Source organism: Pongo pygmaeus, chromosome 6, assembly GCF_028885625.2.
Source record: "Pongo pygmaeus isolate AG05252 chromosome 6, NHGRI_mPonPyg2-v2.0_pri, whole genome shotgun sequence".
NCBI classification, from domain to species: Eukaryota; Metazoa; Chordata; class Mammalia; order Primates; family Hominidae; genus Pongo; species Pongo pygmaeus.
Window position 1 is genome coordinate 134222072 of NC_072379.2, and position 14181 is coordinate 134236252.

Below are 14181 nucleotides of genomic sequence, written 5' to 3' on the forward strand. Positions count from 1 at the left end.
GTGCTTGAAACTGCACACGCCGAAGTCATCTCCCTCTTCCCTGTCAATTCCTCCCCATTGGCTCCTGTTACCACCACCCTGCAGAACTGAAGGGAATCTGGCGTCACGTGGATCTCACTGTGCGTTCCCAACTCTGGCTCACAGTCTCAGGACGCCTCCCTTAAGAAATCCCGCCGATTTACTTTCCCACCTGGAGAAATGCTCCCATAGCATATCCCAAAGCCAGGTCGTAAGCCCCTCCTCCCCACCTGGTGACCCCTCCCATTTCCAAGGCCACTCGGCATGAAAGGCTATTTGAAGGTTTTATTGAAGGAGCTCTGGGAGGGAAAGGAAGAAGTCTGAGACCACGGTGAGAGCATCTGTGCCCTTCCCAGCCCTGCCTCCCCATACACACCCATCTCCATGGGGTCCGCACTCCTGATGTGTTCCCTCCCTGAGAGCCAGGATGCGTAGCTTTTAGATCTGCTTAGTTACAGATGTTGCACTTGGTGGGCCCCCACTGCTAACACACAAGAATATACACACTTTCCCCTCTCCGAGCACACACACCCTTCCCGCCCATTCTGATGGGAGACGGAAAATCACCAAGCCTTGGAAAGTAGGTTACAGGGACTGACTCCCCCACCCAATGCCAAGCAGCAATGGGTGAATGGCTGGTATGAAGGGCAGAGGAGACCCTGCTAGAAGGGGCTCCTGGAACAATCGCAGATGTTCCCCCTTCCCCCATCCCCACAGCAACATGTCTCCTCCTCTTTCTCCCCGAGGAGAGGGTTTGGCCAAGCCAGGAGAGAGCTCTTGGTGGGAGAGGAGGTGTTGAAGGAGGGCATAGATATTTTTTCTTGCTAGTAGGACCCAGAGTCCATTAAAAATTAGTCAGGGAGCCCAGGAGCAGTGAGCTGTGGTCATATCACTGTACCCCAACCTGGGTGACTGAGTGAGACCCTGTCTCAAAAAAAAAAAAAAAAAGAAATCCAGATTGAGTCCCCTACAGAAATAATGGAAGATTCTGGAGAAGCCCAAAGCAATGGTGAGCTCAACTTCCCAGCAGCCTGCAGTCTACTCTGGTAGACAAGTAGTCTAGGGTCTGAGCAGGCTACGTCCAGTCCTGCCACACCTGGACTTAGCCTCCTTGGCCCGCTACCCCCTTGCCTACCTGGAAGGGCTCTTCAGTCCCCACCCCATGACTCCTGAAGGGGAGGCTGAAGAGCAGTGGGAAGGCAGGGCCAAGGGACATGTGTGGACAGAGCAAGGGACAGCAGTGTGTGGTGACACCACAGAGGACTGCTGGCTATGCGTTCAGCTTTCCTCCTGCTTGGGTAGACAACACTGGGCCACAGTTCCCTGAGCTGGATGAGCCTGGAGTGGCAGGGATGTAGAGGAGGGGCAGAAGGAGTGGGGGTACCCCTTACTGCTCCCGAACACCAGCCTGGTTGAGCGGGCCCAGAGCGGGAGGGGATGGAGAGGCCAGCAGGACCCTCTGCCTCTTTAGAGAAGAAGAGAGCCAGTCCTGTCACCTTAGAGCCAGCGGCCCCATGTTTACCCCTGCCCTACCCTGCCCTACCTCAGGGGCGAGGTGAGTCATACCAGGGATGGTGTCATCTAGAAGAAAACTCAGAAATCCACCGACAAACATGCCCATGGTCAGCAGCATCTGAACAACCTGGTCCAGCTGGAGAACCCCTGGAGTGGAGACAAAAGCGACACATCCGTGGGGACCGGGGGCCGCGCTGGCTCTGCCCCTGGAGCAGAGACAGTCCAGAGGGCAGGGAACAGTCACCTGTCTGGAGCATCTCGGGGTTCTTGCTCACCCGGTTGGGAATGGTGAGCCCACAGTAGATGGAGAAGCCAAAGGCGAAGAGGCTCCTGGACGAGTTCATGTCCACATACTGCGGGAGATAGGACCTAGAGGCAGGCGGGGCCATCAGCACCTTCACTGCCGGTTTGCAGAAGTCTGGATGCTTCTGGCTGTTTCTTTGCTCCATTTAGGGGCCAGTGTGGTTTCTGGGACCCAGGACTTCCTTCTCCTCCTCCCCTGCCCCAGCCCCATCCACCTCAGTCCCATCCATCTTAGTCCCACCAGCTACTCTCAGGAGAGGCACTGCTGCTGTCTTCCCAAGAGCACCTCGCTCGCCTCACCTGCAGATTGGAGATCCCCACAGCAGTGATGACCCCAAACATCACCAGGGACATGCCTCCAATCACAGGGGTAGGGATGGTGGCAAACGCAACCCCGATCTTCCCAAATGCGCCCATCAGGAGCAGCACGCAGCCTGCGGTGACAATCACTGTCCTGCTCCCCACCTGCAGCAGCCAGGGCCGGGGAGTGATGAGCACCAGTCAGGCCAGGTGCCCCCCGAGGCCTCTGCCCACTGCAGGAGCAGCACCACCTCATCCCACACCACTCCCTCTGCTCCCAAATGGGGTTTGGGAAAGGATGAAGGTGTGAGCTGGGCACCCGGCCTGTGCCCTCACCTCATCACTTCTGTCTGCTCTCATGTCTTCAAGTCCTGGCTCTGATTCCTCCCCCCTAGGAAGCCTGGACAGCAAGGCGAGGGATTGCTCACCAAGGAAGAGTGGCCCAGCACTTCAGAATGGAGGTTTGAAAGCCGATCCCAGCTCCACCTCTAACTAGCTCTGTGACTTTGGGCACGTTACCTAATCTCTCTGAATGTCAGCCTCCACGTGAGCCATGGGGATTAATAACACCCACTTCACAAGGCTAAGTCATGTCATGTAGGTGAAGTGCTTACAATAGTAAGCACTGAGCATAGTCGGTGCTCAATAAAGGGCAGAGGTTTTTTGCAAGGGATAGAGGTGTAAAGTTCTCTTGTATGATGCTACATCTCTGCGGGTGGTTCATGCTGTTAATCCACTCAGATCATGTGTTTCTATTTCCCCACCAGATCTATTCCCCAAAGACAGAAATCTTGCTCATTTTACCTCCTATAGCCGCACCTTGACCACAACACTCCTGTGGCCACACGCACCTGATACGCACACGTTTAATATATCATAGAGGGCCAGAGCAGGACGGAAACCTGGAGGGTGCCTTGTTCAAACCTCTCATTTTACAGAAGAGAAAATTAAGGCCCAAAGAGAGGGAGCAAGGGGCCCAAGGCCACAGGGTAGTCACGCTTGCATAACACCAGGTCTCCTGTGTCCAGCCTGGCAATTACTACCCTGAGGTTTGTTTTTATTTTTTTTCTTGTCTTTTCTTTTCCAGAGATAGAGTCTTGATCTGTCACCCAGGCTGGAGTACAGTGGTGCCATCTTGGCTCACTGCAACCTCCACCACCCAGGTTCAAGGGATACTCATGCCTTAGCCTCCCGAGTACCTGGGATTACAGTCATGTGCCACCATGCCTGGCTAATTTTTGTATTTTTAGTACAGATAGGGTTTCACCATGTTGGCCAGGCTGGTCTCGAACTCCTGGTCTCATGTGATCAGCCCACCTCAGCCTCCCAAAGTGCTGCAATTACAGGCATGAGCCACTGCACCCGGCCCCTCCAGGTTTTGTAAACAGCATTATGAGTTCACGGACAGGGTGCCTGATTTACACCATATCTATTCCATATCCATGTTGTCTGTGACTTTGTCAGTGGAGCTACTATTATCTTCGGAAGAGACAGATACCAAACAGCCAGGCTAATAAAGAAGGAAGACAATTTCTGATAGTAATCGGTCTTCCATAATGAAGTCACAGGGCAGGGGGTGGCTGGGATGGGAGGCTCTTTGGAGGGCAATCAGAAAAGGCCTCCCCAGGAGGTGAGAGTTTGGCTGAGACCCAAAGGAAGAGAAGGAGTCACGGACATGAAGATTTGGTAGAAGAGAATTCTAGAGAGGAAACAGCAAATGCAGACTCTGTGGTGGGAGGAGCTTGGGTGGTTTGAGAGCAAAAGGAAAATCATTGTGCCTGGGGCCCAGTGACACAGGGAGAGGGGGAGGAGATGGGATGTCCCGCAGGGCCTTGGGGGCTATGGAAAGGAGTCAGAATAAAATCCAAAGGGAAGGCATAAGCAAAACATGGCATATTCCTACCATGGAATATTATTCAGCCTAGAAAAAGGAAGGAAATTCTAGTACACATTACAGCATGGATGAACCTTGAAGACATTATGCTAAGTGAAATGAGCCAGTCACAAAATATGAGGTACCCTGAGTAGTCAAATTCACCAAAAGGAGAATGGTGGTTGCTAGAAGCCAGAGGAGGGAGAAATGGGAAGTTGTTGTTTAATGGGGACAGAGTTCTAATTTTTCAAGATGAAAAGAGTTTACAGGATATATGGTGATGATGGTTGCATAACAATATACATGTACTTAACACTTCCCAACTATACACTCAGACATGGTTAAGATGGTAAATTTTATGTTATGCGTATTAAAAATAAAAAATCCAAAGATGAGAGAAACCTTGGTAGAGGGGTTTTAAGCAAGTTAGTGACATAATGAGATTTGCATTTCTAAAGCTCCCTCTGTAAAATGTTTCATTATTGTTTACTTATTTATTTTGAGATGGAGTCCCACTCTGTTGCCCAGGCTGGAGTGTAGTGGCTCTAAAAATTTAAGTCTTAAAAAAATACTCCTGACTTTGAGACACTTGGTATCATTCTTCAAAGTTAGGGCTGTTTGTAAATGTTCTTGTCTGAATATCTTATCATGACTCTATTGTCAATGGATGATTTTTTTTTTTTTTTTGAGGCAAGGTCTCACTCTGTCATCCAGGCTGGAGTGCAGAGACATGATCATGGCTCACTGCAGCCTCTACCTCCAGTGCTCAAGTGATCCTCCTGCCTAAGCCTCCTGAGTAGCTGGGACTATAGGCATGTGCCACCATGCCTGGCTAATTAAAAACAAAAATTGTAGAGATAAGGTCCCATTCTGGTCTTGAACTCCTGGGCTCAGCCTCAAGCAATCCTCCTGCCTCAGCCTCCCAAAGTGCTGGGATTACAGGTGTAAGCCACAGTGCCCGGCCACAGCGGATGATTTAGATAGTTCTTGAATCTGTTTCTCATCCATTTGTGTCTACTCCCAGCATTTAAAACAGTGGTCCCCAACCTTTTTGGCACCAGGGGCAGGTTTCATGGAAGACAACTTTTCCACAGACCAGCTGGGGTGCGGGATGGTTTCAGAATGAAACTGTTCCACCTCAGATCATCAGGCATTAGATTTTCATAAGGAGCACGTAACCTAGATCCCTTGAATGTGCAGTTCACAAAAGGGTTCACGCTCCCATGAGAATCAAATGCTGCCGCTGATCTGACAGGAGGTGGAGCTCAGGAGGTCATGCTGGCTTACCCACCACTCACCTTCTGCTGTGCAGCCCAGTTTCTAACAGGCCACAGACCAATACTGCTCTGCAGCCTGGGAGTTGGGGACCCCTGCAAAGACATTCTAATACAGCTTCAAATTTGTGAGATGAAAAAGTTCTGGAGATCTGTGGTACAACAATGTGAACATACTTGACAGTACTGAGCTGTACACTTTAACACGGTTATGATGGTAAATTTTATATTATATGTCTTTTATGGCAATTAAATTAAAAAAAAAAAACTCTAAGCAGGGCAAGGTGACTCACACCTGTAATCCCGGCACTTTGGGAGGCCAAGACAGGCATATTGCCTGAGCTCAGGAGTTCAAGACCAGCCTGGCCAACATGGTGAAACCCCATCTCTACTAAAAATACAAAAATTAACTAGGTGTGGTAGCACACGCCTGTATTCCCAGCTACTCGGAGGCTGAGGCAGGAGAATCGCTTCAACCGGAGAGGCAGAGATTGCAGTGAGCCGAGATAGCGCCACTGCACTCCCACCTGGGTGGCAAAAGTGACTCCATCTCAAATTAAAAAAAAAAAAATTCTTACCTCATCAAAAGAACATTTTGTTTTGTTTACAACCCTAACAATTAACTATGAGAACAATTTGTGAGGATCAACCAACGCCCTCTGGATCTGCGGATGGTCTCATAAAGACTGCAGTCACCCGCCAATTCCACTTATCATGCAGCCCTGGGCCTCTTCTGGCCTCAGAACTGACTTTTGGGTAGGGAGCTGTGGTACCCCAGAGAAGTGGCAGGAGATCTCTGGTCTTTGGCCTGACGTCCCCCTACTCACGTGGACAACCAAGTGGCCAGAGCTCATTCTTGCAAAGATGCAACACGAAGCAGTGCCTTAAAAGGCCACGAGGGGGAGGTGTGAGTCCATAAATGAAGTGGTCTTTGCCCTGGTGCCTCTTTCAGGGTTAATCTAAGCCTTCTAATTGATTTGTAGCCTGCTGTGTCTATGTATCTTTCTTTCTTTCCTCTCCTTTAAGGGCCTTATTTTAGAGATAATACATCAAATAAATGTTTGTTCTGTATATTGAATATAGTTTTATGTTCTGCATGAAATACACTCCCTTTAGCAGGAAAAAAAATATTTGCTGCTTTATACTTATTTGTTCATCTCCAGCTATGTTTCAGCGTGGTTCAGTGGTCCTCCTGTGGAAAACGTTCCCCTCGCCTGCGCTAAAGGCTTTGAAACCTTGGACAAGTATCAAAGAGTCCATGGTGTCACAGAATGTAGAATCTGCTTTTGGGGTAGATGCTGGCTCAGCTATTTGCTCACAGATATCAACTATAGCTTTGTGCCAGAGGCATGCAGGAGGACAGAGGTGGGCAGATCTGATAATAGAAAGACACGATGCTACCAGGCTGCATGTCAGAACCACTGATGGAGCTATAAGAAAATGCAAGGAGGGCACGGTGGCTCACGCCTGTAATCCCAGCACTTTGGGAGGCCAAGGCAGGCAGATCACCTGAGGTCAGGAGTTCGAGACCAGCCTGGACAACATGGTGAAACCCCATCTCTATTAAAAATACAAAAATCATCCAGGCGTGGTGATGGACACTTGTAATCCCAGCTACTCAGGAGGCTGAGGCAGGAGAATCGCTGAATCTGGGAGGTGGAGGTTGCAGTGAGCCAGGATTGTGCCACTGCACTCCAGCCTGGGGACAGAGGGAGACTCCATCTCAAAAATAATACTAATAATAATAAAAGAAAAAAGAAAATGCAAGGTGGAGTGTGGGCAGCAGGGAGGGTCTGTATTGTTCCAAAGCTCACAGGACTTGTGCTGGGAACTGCAGAGGTCCACTGAGATATATGGAAAGCAATGTGATTAGACACCATCATTTTGTGTCACCTTAGAAAGCTCCATCCTGAAGAATTCCTGCTGACCTTACGGAGCTTTCCTGTGAAAAAATGGAGAGCCATGAAGAGATTTTAAGCAGAGACTAATCTCATCAGAATTAGGTTCTAGAAAGATCCTTGGGTAGCCAGGTGGTAGAAAGACATGGGCAAGATCCTGGAAAGAGAGAATGTAAGAGGTCACTGCACGTCCAAGTGCAATGATGAAGCCATGGGCCTGGAAATGGAGAAAAGAGGACAGGAAGGAAGTGGGGGTGTTGAGAAAATAGAACCCACCAGTGAGGGTGCAGAACAGCAAGAAGCTACAGATAACGTGGGTGACTGGGTCGGCCCAGTAAGACAAGGATCGCAGAAGCAGTCAGGAAGGGGGCACGGGCTGAGCTTCACAGAGGCCACTGAGGGTGAGGTGCCCTTAGGACATCAGGCAGGGATGGTTGGGACACACTTGAATATTCAGGGTTGGAGCTCAGATGCAGGGCTGGGTCAGAGGTAATGAAACTCCCCGCTACACTTCAGAAAGCCACCAAAGAGCTCTGCCAGGGCCAGTATCGAATTTCTGCCTGTGGAATCGCCACAAGCAAAGAAGGCCAGATGTGAAAGACAAAATCATAGCCCCTTACAGAGGCCCACGCCCTTCTCCCCAAACCTGTTGTTGGGGTGATCAGACCCAAGACCCAGTCGTGAGGCCGACAAAGTCTGGCAGAGCCAAAGGATTGAGAAAAGACAGTTTGAGAGAGACAAGTGGGACCAAGGGGCCATCGCAATTGTGGAAGCTGTGAAGGCCCTGAGCTCTGGGAGCCCATGCTATTTATTGGTAATCCAACAAAGAAACAGGTGGTGAGAATGTGGAGGTTGAAAGGGCACGTTGCATTAAGCCCATGATTTACAGCTGTGATGGTTTAGCATTTGCTCTGCTACTTGAGATAATGGAGAGCAGGTTATTTTAACTCAAGATACAATTGATCCCGGGAGAGCAAGGAGTCAGCAAGTCTAGACACATTCTAGAGCCACAAGCCCTGGATTCCCAAGCCACGAGGGATTTTATGCCCTAGGATTAGATTATGGTGTGTCAGGGTAGCCTTCCACCCTTTAGCACAGAGCTTGGTGTTCCAAAGGCCACAAGGGGTTTTAGACCCTGGATCCCGGACATGTTCCAAGACTCTTTCACATTATGTCAGACATGCAAGCCCTGCCTCAGCTTCTCCCAACACCCAGCTTTTCCCAACACCTGTGAATCTGTTTTCCTTTCTTTTTTTTTCTTTTTCTTTTTTTTTTTTTTGAGATGGAGTTTTGTTCTTGTTGCCCAGGCTGGAGCGCAGCAGCGCAGTCTCTCCTCACTGAAACCTCCGCCTCATTGTGAATACAAATAGGATAATAATAATCAGCAGTCATGATGAATTATAGGTAACAACTTTGATGCTTTTTAAGGTTTGATAACACTCATGAAAGTCTTTGTAAACCACAAGAGTTTACCAATATCCAGGCCCTCCGTTATTTTTTCTGGGTGACTCTCCACCAAAGAGAACGTACATGGGATTCCCTCTCCAGGGAGCACTTACATGGCAGAAATCCCCCACTGGATCCCGGCATTATTGCCTGCAGGATCAAAGAGGGGCAGGGCCACTGGGGAGTTAGTTGGAGCAACGGCCAAGGAGCAGATGAAACCCACGAGAAAGCCAATCAGGCCTGAGAAGCCCACCAGCATCTGGACACAGGGAGTGACCATGATGGCACCCTGCAACTGAAGGGGAGATGTGCTCAGGACTGTGGGCCTCAGCGCGGCCCAGGCCACCGTGACAGTCCCGGAGGCTGCAGCCCCTCGGCGCGGCCCAGGCCACCGTGACAGTTCCGGGTGCTGCAGCCCATGGTGAAATCTGGTGACCCCTAGGCGGTTCCTAGGCAGTGCAGGGGCAAAGCTGGACCCCAAAGGAACTGAGAGAAGGAGAGCTCTGATTTCCCTCCTCCCTCCAGTCTGTATTTCCAACTGCATGTTGGACTTTTTCGCTTAACAAAGCTTTTCAGGAAATAGGCTTCGAAATTAATTCTTGATTGTAGTCACAATGATGATGATGTTGGCGACTCCCAACACTAGCACACTCGGTCGTGTATTGAACATCTTGCTGCAGCATTTTTGTTTCCCTAGTTTCTATTGCAGAGGTTGGCAAACTTTCTGGGTTTCTTTTGTTTTGTTTTGTTTTGTTTGTTTGTTTTGACGGAATCTCACTCTGTCACCCAGGGTGAAGTGCAGTGGCACGATCTCAGCTCACTGCAACCTCCGCCTCCCAGGTTCAAGCGATTCTCCTGCCTCAGTCCCTGAATAACTGAGATAACAGGTGCGCGCCACCACGCCCAGCTAATTTTTTTGTATTTTTAGTAGAGACAGGGTTTCACTATGTTGGTCAGGCTGGTCTTGAACTCCTGACCTCGTGATCTGCCCGCCTCGCCCTCCCAAAGTGCTGGGATTGCAGGCATGAGTCACCATGCCCGGCTTTGCAAACTTTTTCTGTAAAGGACCAAAAAAGTGAATATTTTCGGCTTTATGCCCATACGGGCTCTGTCACAACTTTTCCAGACAAGATGTGAAAAAATGAGTGTAGCTGTGTTCCAATAAAACTTCACTTATAGACACTGACATTTGAATTTCAGATAATTCTGATGTGTCATGAAATGTTCTTCTTTTGATTTTTTTTAACCACTTAAAATATAAAACCATGCTTAGTCGTGGGCTGTCTGCTCTAAAGGAGGTGATGGGCCAGATCTGGCTCCTGGGCTGCAATTTGCCAACTTATCTGCTGGATTAAGTTTGCTTTATTTCCCCTTTTTATTTTACTTGTTTGGATGTTCGACTTGTTATTTTATTCTTTTAGAAGTTGCTCACAACTTTTTAATGTGAATTGTTCACTTAACAATGTCCATGGGTAAATAAAATGTCTAGTCTCCCATCAAATAGTACAATGACCTTAGAAAACTTGAACTTCTACCACCATTCTGCTATTGTTGTCAAATATTTGTTTATTTTTCCACTGCCATTGCTCATTATTGTTTTTATTATATTTTCCTACGATTAGTGCTTATTTAGATTTACCTAGTACTGTGAAGTAAACGTTTGTGTTCCCTCAAAATTCATATGATGGTGTTTGAAGATGGAGCCTTTGGGAAGAAACTAGGTTTAGATGAGGTCATAAAGTGATATGGTTTGACTGTGTCCCCACACAAATCTCATCTTGAATTATAGCTCCTATAATTCTCACATGTTGTGGGAGGGACCTGGTGGGAGAACCGAATCATGGGGGTGGTTTCCCCCATACTGTTCTCATGGTAGTAAATAAGTCTCACAAGATCTGATGATTTTATAAGGAGTTTCCCTTTTCACTCTCTCATTCTCTCTTGTCTGCTGCCATGTAAGACATGCCTTGCACCTTCCGCCATGGTTGTGAGGCTTCCCCAGCCACCTGGAACTGTGTGAGTCCATTAAACTTCTTTTTCTTTATAAATTATCCAGTCTTGGGTATGTCTTTATCAGCAGCATGAAAACAGACTAATACATGAGGGAAAAGCCCCTTTGATGGGCTTAGTACCCTTATAAAGAGAAGAGATTTTTCTGTGTCTTCTCTCCTCTCTCTCTCTGCATGTACCAAGGAAAGTCTTTGTGAGGACACAGCTAGAAGGTGGCCATCTGCAAGCCAGGAAAGGATCACCCCTCAGAAGCTGACCATGCTGGCATCCAGATCTCAGACTTCCAGCCTCCAGTACTGTGAAAAAATAAATTTCAGTTGTTCAAGCCACCCAGTCTATGGTTGGTTTTTGTTTTTGTTTTGTAAAGACAGGGTCTCACTATGTTGCCCAGGCTGGTCTCGAACTCCTGGACTCAAGCAATCTTCCAGCCTTAGACTACGAAGTAGCTGGGACTACAGACATATACAGGCACTGCACCCAGCTATAGTATTTTGTTGTGGCAGCCCAGGCTGACTAACCCACCTGTGTTTTCTACCCATATGTTCCTCTGCTCACTTAGAGCTTCTTTTCCACCACTCTTTCATTCGAAATTCCATTTCCTTTTTCCTGAAGTTTAGCTTTTAATAATTATTTCAATAAGGGTCTGTGACTGATAAACTCTTAGTCTTTGTTTACCTGAAAATGTCTTTATTTTGCTATCACTGTTGCCTGATATGGGATTCTACAGTGGGATAGAATTCTAGGATGATAATATTTTCTCTTAGCATTTTGAAAATATTCCATTGTCTTCCAGCCTCTACCATTGCTAGTGAGAAGGCTGCTAACTGTCCAATTGCTATTCTTTTGTAGGTATTTCTTTCTTTCTTATTACTTTTAAGATTTTTCTCTTTGTATTTGTATTGCAGTTTCATTATGATATATCTAATTGTAGATTTAATTGTTTATTACACTTGGGACTACATGTGCTTTTAAAATCTGAATATTCATATTTTTCATCTGTTCCAAAATATTATTAGCCATTATATCACTTCTAATACTATCACTTTTCCATTTTCTCATTATCACCTTCAGGAATTCGTATTAGAAACATGCTGGACTTCTCAGTCTAGCTTCACGTTTCTTAACTTCTGCTTCATATTTCTCATCCTCCATTTCACATTTCCCATCTTTTTATCTCTCAGTGCTGCATTCTGGATTATTTCCTTAGATAATCTTTCAGTTCATGAATATCTCTTTAGCTGTGTCTAAATGCTGTTTAACTCATTGAATGCATTTTTAAATTGCAGTGACTTTGTTTTTATTACTAAACTTCTATTTGGTTCTGTGTTCAAATTTCCTTGTTCTTGTTTCATTTTATCTTCTAGATTATGGTTTCTATTGCTTCTTGAATCTCTTTAATTATTTTAAACATATTGACTTACTATCATCTTTTAAATTGTTCTATTAGCTCTTGAGTCTACTGATTCTCTCTCATAATACATTATTACCTGGTGTGAAATGACAAAATTTATGTCTGTGAACTCTTCTTCAGGGGCATTGTTTTTTTTCCCCGTGTCTTATGTGCCTTAGAATATGGAAATATCCCTAAAGAATAATTGTACATTTTCTTCTGTGAGAACCACAGATATTTTATTGACAGGACCAGTTTTAGCTTTAATTTCTGAGCTTGCAAATCTTTCCACCACACTCATATGTGTTCACCTGTTGTAGAGTTGGAGTCCTTATTTTTCATGCAACTCCGTATTCTATCACTTCCCACAGACCTCTAGGAAGAATAAAAGTTTCCTTGTTTATTCCCTGGAATGGTGGGATTATTATTCCCCCATTCACTGAAGTGGGTGCTCTTCCAGATCCCAGCTGATCATTACAACCCAAGCTCCTAGCCTTCGGTCCTATATCTGGGTCTGATTCTTTACCCAACCATCATAAGCGCCATGATCCTGGCTATAATTCCCATCTTGGTTTCTAGAAAGTAAGGTTTTCCTCCTTGGTTTTGAACTTGATTCTGGATTTAATAACAGTTCATCCAGCATTTTCAAGTGTTGGTAATGTTTGTGGGTTCTATGTTAGCTCAAACTACCCTGATACTGGAGGATGACGTTTAAATGGGTCTAAGGTGTTGAAAACCGAATTTGCCGTTTCTTCCCACGGCTTTCTACTTTTTCTGCAAGCACGATTCCCGCAAAACAGAATCATCGTTCACTTTTCCCTCTCCACTACTTCTTGCATCCCAGGGAGTAATGATGTTCCTGTTGGTTCCATATTGCTGTCACTTTCATCTGTGGCTAGTATCGTGCTGTACAATTGGTCGGCTGACCGTCAGTGGTTTCAAGCCTTGAGATGTGTGTGGATCAGTATAACTTAGTGAAGCATGAGGAATGTATCTTCCCTTCCAATAGGCTGACTCGGTGAATAAAACCAATCAATCATCAATTAATAAGATGAAGTTGAAATTAGCAAGAACTTTCTCGTGTTTACAGCACTGGTGAAAAACATTGGCCCAGCAGAGGGCGCTAAAATACCACAGATAAGACCCTAGGTTTATGGCTCACTGTGTTGGACACTTGGGGGCAGTGTGGGTGAAGATTGCTCCCTTAGACCTGGGCCCTCTGTTTCAGAGCAATGATTGGCAAACTTTTTCCGTAAAAGGCCAGATAGTAAATATTTTAGAATTTGTAGGCCACATGTAGTTTCTGATGCACGATCTTTTTGTAAAACAACCTTTAAAAACATTCTTAGTTCATGGGCCATTAAAAAAAGAAAAAAAAAAAACAGGTCACAGACTGGATTTGGTCCAAGAGCCATATTTTACAAATTCCTGCTTTACAGGACTCTACATAACACAAGCACAAAAGTAAACAGCAAATGTATTAAAGAAAATAAGAATGCCTCAGTCACTTGGAATCTAGTCCTCAGTACTGGCAGGGCATGACCCAAATCCCTAAACATCCACTCTCACTACTGATACCGTTCAGGCCCCAGGAACATTCCTTTCCATAACTATTGTCCACTATCCTCAAAACACAAGGCAACTTCTTCTAAATGCACTGAAGTTTTCTGTTTTTGCATTTTTAGACAGAGTCTTGCTCTGTTGCCCAGGCTGGAGTGCAACGGCACAATCTCGGCTCACTGCAACCTTCGCCTCTCGGGTTCAAGTGATTCTCGTGTCTCAGCCTCCCGAGTAGCTGGGACTCCAGGTGTGCGCCACCACACCTGGCTAATTTTTGTATTTTTAGTATAGATGGGGTTTCATCATGTTGGCCAGGCTGATCTCCAACTCCTGACCTCAGGTGATCTGCCCGCCTCAGCCTCCCAAAGTGCTGGGATTATACGCATGAGCCAACACACCCGGCCATACTGAAGTTTTTTTAGTTGTTCCATTGCAGTGATAGAGGCAGACATTGCATTAAAACACAGGAAGGATTTGAGCAGCATAAGGGCTTAACTAGGAGTAAAGACGAATTAACTTGTCAGATCTTATTTCTTGGGAAGTAGGAAGGCAACAGATTCTTACATAAGGAATCGTAGTTCTCAGTGGGGCTGA

At 46.4% G+C, this 14181-nt stretch overlaps 1 protein-coding gene across 1 annotated transcript in view; it reads right to left on the bottom strand.

Moving 5' to 3' along the window:
* Positions 1–1405: 1405 nt before the first annotated feature.
* Positions 1406–14181, bottom strand: part of LOC129041594 (solute carrier family 23 member 1-like) — a 41150-nt gene continuing 28374 nt past the window's right edge. The window contains 6 exon segments of the mRNA XM_054497077.1: positions 1406–1483; positions 1562–1680; positions 1778–1886; positions 2137–2301; positions 2473–2536; positions 8741–8922. Of these exon segments, the coding sequence (XP_054353052.1) occupies positions 1406–1483; positions 1562–1680; positions 1778–1886; positions 2137–2301; positions 2473–2536; positions 8741–8922 (717 nt within the window).